Source organism: Lolium rigidum, chromosome 5, assembly GCF_022539505.1.
Source record: "Lolium rigidum isolate FL_2022 chromosome 5, APGP_CSIRO_Lrig_0.1, whole genome shotgun sequence".
Classification (NCBI taxonomy): domain Eukaryota; kingdom Viridiplantae; phylum Streptophyta; class Magnoliopsida; order Poales; family Poaceae; genus Lolium; species Lolium rigidum.
In genome coordinates this window covers 170560133-170563664 of record NC_061512.1, presented here as the reverse complement: position 1 = coordinate 170563664, position 3532 = coordinate 170560133, and the positions used below count along the sequence as shown (strand labels likewise).

General features: G+C 42.2%; 1 protein-coding gene across 1 annotated transcript; it reads left to right on the top strand.

The window, feature by feature from the left end:
* The first annotated feature begins 1715 nt into the window (after positions 1 to 1715).
* LOC124656696 (BTB/POZ and MATH domain-containing protein 1-like) lies at positions 1716 to 2798 on the top strand. Its single transcript, XM_047195398.1, has one exon. It carries the CDS (start codon positions 1716 to 1718, stop codon positions 2796 to 2798), a length of 1083 nt encoding a protein of 360 aa, XP_047051354.1.
* The last annotated feature ends 734 nt before the right edge of the window (positions 2799 to 3532 follow it).

The window sequence follows — 3532 nt, the reverse complement described above, 5'->3', positions numbered from 1 at the left end:
CTTAGCCTTACATAGTTGGTCACTCTTTCTGGTTATCTTCTCCACCGTATACTTATTTTGAGCGATGGCACTAAATACACTAAAATGGTCTTGTATGTACTACTATATGAAGCGAAAAGTTCAAGATAGCAGGTGCGCTCTGCACGCACCCTCTTTTTTTATTATTTTTTATATCTCTTAAATTATATAATATTTTGATTTGATTTTTTGCAAGTCAATAATAACTAATAGAAGGGGATAAAAATAGTTGGATTTTTTTTTTAAAATTTAAAATTTAAAATTATTTTGAATTCAAAATAAATTCTTGAAATATATATACTTAATGCATGATATAAAAAGTTATTTTTAAGTTCAAAGATTGTTTGGTGTGAGAGATACAAAAATGAGAAGTTTATTTGGGATGAAAAAAAGAGCTAGCACGGATCTTGATGTAGTTTAGACGGTCCAGATATGGTTGCACACCTGAGCACCTGCTCTGAAAGTTCTCTTTCCTATATGAAAACTACGGAGTACAACAATATATGTTTTGTTAGTGTTTTGGCTACAGAACCAACCTGAACAAGTTTGCTATGCTTCGATAACAAAGGATGGCTCAAGTTTTCTTGGTGATTTAGACCTCGTAGCAGCGGTATGCAAGTGGGGGAAATAACACAGGAGAAGCTCAAAGTCTGACTTTTCAGATTGAAGGCATTATTTTGAGAGTGTGGAAAGGATGTGATTCGATCATGCGCACCCGTGTTTTTTCTAACCGTTTGCTTTCAGGACGGAGCGGCGTGGAGCTCTGTTATCAGTTGCCATCTTGGGACATGTCTTGTACGTTCCATGGTGAAGTCAGAGGCGGAGAATGTCATGAAAGCTGAGATCTGAGGACTAGTAATGGTGGTTCGAGTCTTTGCATCGATGAGGAATTTGCGTCAACAATATAGGAAAAATTCAAAGTCATAGCTTTCTGGGTGAAAATCCAAGGTCTGACCTTAATTGGTTGTGTCTGACAATGGTTGAAGGCATTTTTTTGAGAGTGTGAACTTTCTCTAGGGAGAAAACATATGATCTATGATCGGGCAACTCTTTCCTTCTTGGAGGCATCGTTTTGGAGAATTTAGAATTCAAGTGTTGTTTTGGTACTGTTTGTCCTACTGCTACATGGAATAGATCATTGAAGTGAATTTTTTTAGCCTTTTTCAGGTTCTGTCTATTTGTAGTGCCATTAGTGTATTGCGTTGTTGCAGAGTCTAGATGTAATTCATAACTTCATGATATTAATTTTTTTTAATCAAAAATAGTATGTGCAATTTTTTGTTGTTGTGGGTAACTTGGTCTTTGATGTTCTGGTACTCATGTCAGGACAAGAGTTCAGATTCAAAGTCACCATGCTTTTTTCAGCAAAAGAGGAAGACAACTCGACTCTGTTATTTTGCGTCCCGTTTCCGAATAGAACTCAGCACGCAGCAACGCCCCTGCCTATCTAAATACCGAGACGTGCGCGTGCCTTAAGAAGGAAACGAGAAAGAACCTACCGAGTTCACACCTTAGCTAGCCGACTAGACGCACTGCAATCGTACTCGACGGTCGATCGACGCAAGCCGGCTCTTCCGCCTTCATAACGGCTCGCCGCAGCTTGCAACAGATCACAAATCGCAAGGCTGCCGCATATCACAAATCGCCGATCGCTGCCGGGTTAAACCGAACGAGGTCAAACCATCGAGCTGTTAATCATGGCCGGAGGCGAGTCATCAGATTGCCACATCGTTCCTACAAGAGACAGTCACATCTTCCGTTTCCGGGTGAGGCTCCCGTCGCCAGATGATTGTCTACGATCTAGCTCAACCACCGTGGTTGCTGGACGCAAATACGTAGCAGGCTACCACACCGCACCCATGAGCACCCACATCAAGTTCAGCCTCACTAATCTCTCGCAATACCCCGTTCTGGAAGCCGCTGCCAAGCTCTCCACACACATGGTTTTGGTCGACAAGACTGGCTCACCGGCACCTTCGATGGGGACAGGGAAAACCTTTGGCATGTCTATCCGTGGGTTCATGGTAAGAGGTTACTCTCTGAAAGCAGATAGAGGCGACATCAAGGCAAACTGCATGGTGGACAAGGACAACAACTTCGACGTGTTGTGTTCCGTCGACATAGACTGGACACCTCCGGCCTCACCGTTGGAGGGGAAGCTCCCAGATTTAGGTCATGATCTGGCCATTATGTCGGACAACCAAGAACACACCGACGTTTCCTTCGACGTCGCTGGGGAGACCTTCAGCGCGCATCGCCTGGTGCTCGCCGCCCGATCGCCCGTCTTTAAAGCGGAGCTCTATGGCCCAATGGCTGAAAGCAAGATGGCCTCTATCACCATTGAAGAGATGGAACCCACTACCTTCAGATCTATGCTACATTACTTGTACCATGGCTCGCTCCCTGATGCTGGCAAGACAAATGTTTGTTTCCGCATGCTAGAATACCAGCACCTGCTTATAGCTGCTGATAGGTATGGGATTGAGAGGCTAAAGAAGATCTGTGAGCACAAGCTGTCTGGTAATGGTATCACCATGGACAATGTGGTCTCGATGTTGGAGCTGGCGGAGGACCATGTCTGCACCAAACTCAAAGCTAGGTGCTTTGATTTCCTTGCTGATGGTGAGAATTTCATGAAGGTTGCGACATCTGGTGAGTACATCAGTTTGATGCAGAGCTTTCCGAATCTTTTGGATGAACTGCGGAAGGCAATCAAGATAGTGCGTGAAAAGCCGGGTATGTTGGAAACTTCTGCTCACAAGAAAGCCCGATTGTGTTAGTCAAACAATGGATTTGACAGAGTAGTGATAGCAGAAATGTATAGTCCGTCAATTCGAAACCTATTACAAGGGCATGCCTTTCACTATTGACCTTTTTCTGTTTCAAGAAAATGTATTCCTGGTGTGGCTTTCATGGTTTCAACTTCTAGTTGGTGTGCTAGAAAATACTTGACAAACACTTATGTTGCAATTAATTGTATTTTTATTTGGTGTTAATATCTAGTTGGTGTGCTAGTCACTTTTTATGGTAATCTTTTCTATTTCTTTCGAGCAGTGACAGCAGCTTAGTAAAAATCGTTTTGCATGTCTTGTATATTTCTATAACCATCAACTACACTAAATTACTGTATTAACCAGAGCATGTTGGAACAATTTGCTATGCTTGCAGTGCGAAGGATAGCTCAATTACATACCCTCATCACCTCATGTTAATCGTTAGTGACTCTCAGTGGTTATATATGCTTTCATTGCCTGCCTGAGTATCCAACAGCGTACTAGCTGGAAGTTGCAATATTTTGCTTGCTTTCAGAACAAACATACCTCAGCTGCATCATATTATCTTCTCTATATAGTCAGCAGCGGTTAGTTTAGCTCCTATTATCGGATACAAGTCAGTTAAAATTCAAATGCAACTAGGACGAAGCTATCTAGCACCAACTCTTCCTCCGATATTCCACCTTTTCTCATGTTTTATAAAAAAAGTAATATATGTATTTTTTTTTTGGAGAAATCAT

Excerpts from the sequence above, each read along its gene's own strand:
- LOC124656696 (XM_047195398.1), top strand. The coding sequence starts at position 1,716 with ATGGCCGGAGGCGAGTCATCAGATTGCCACATCGTTCCTACAAGAGAC.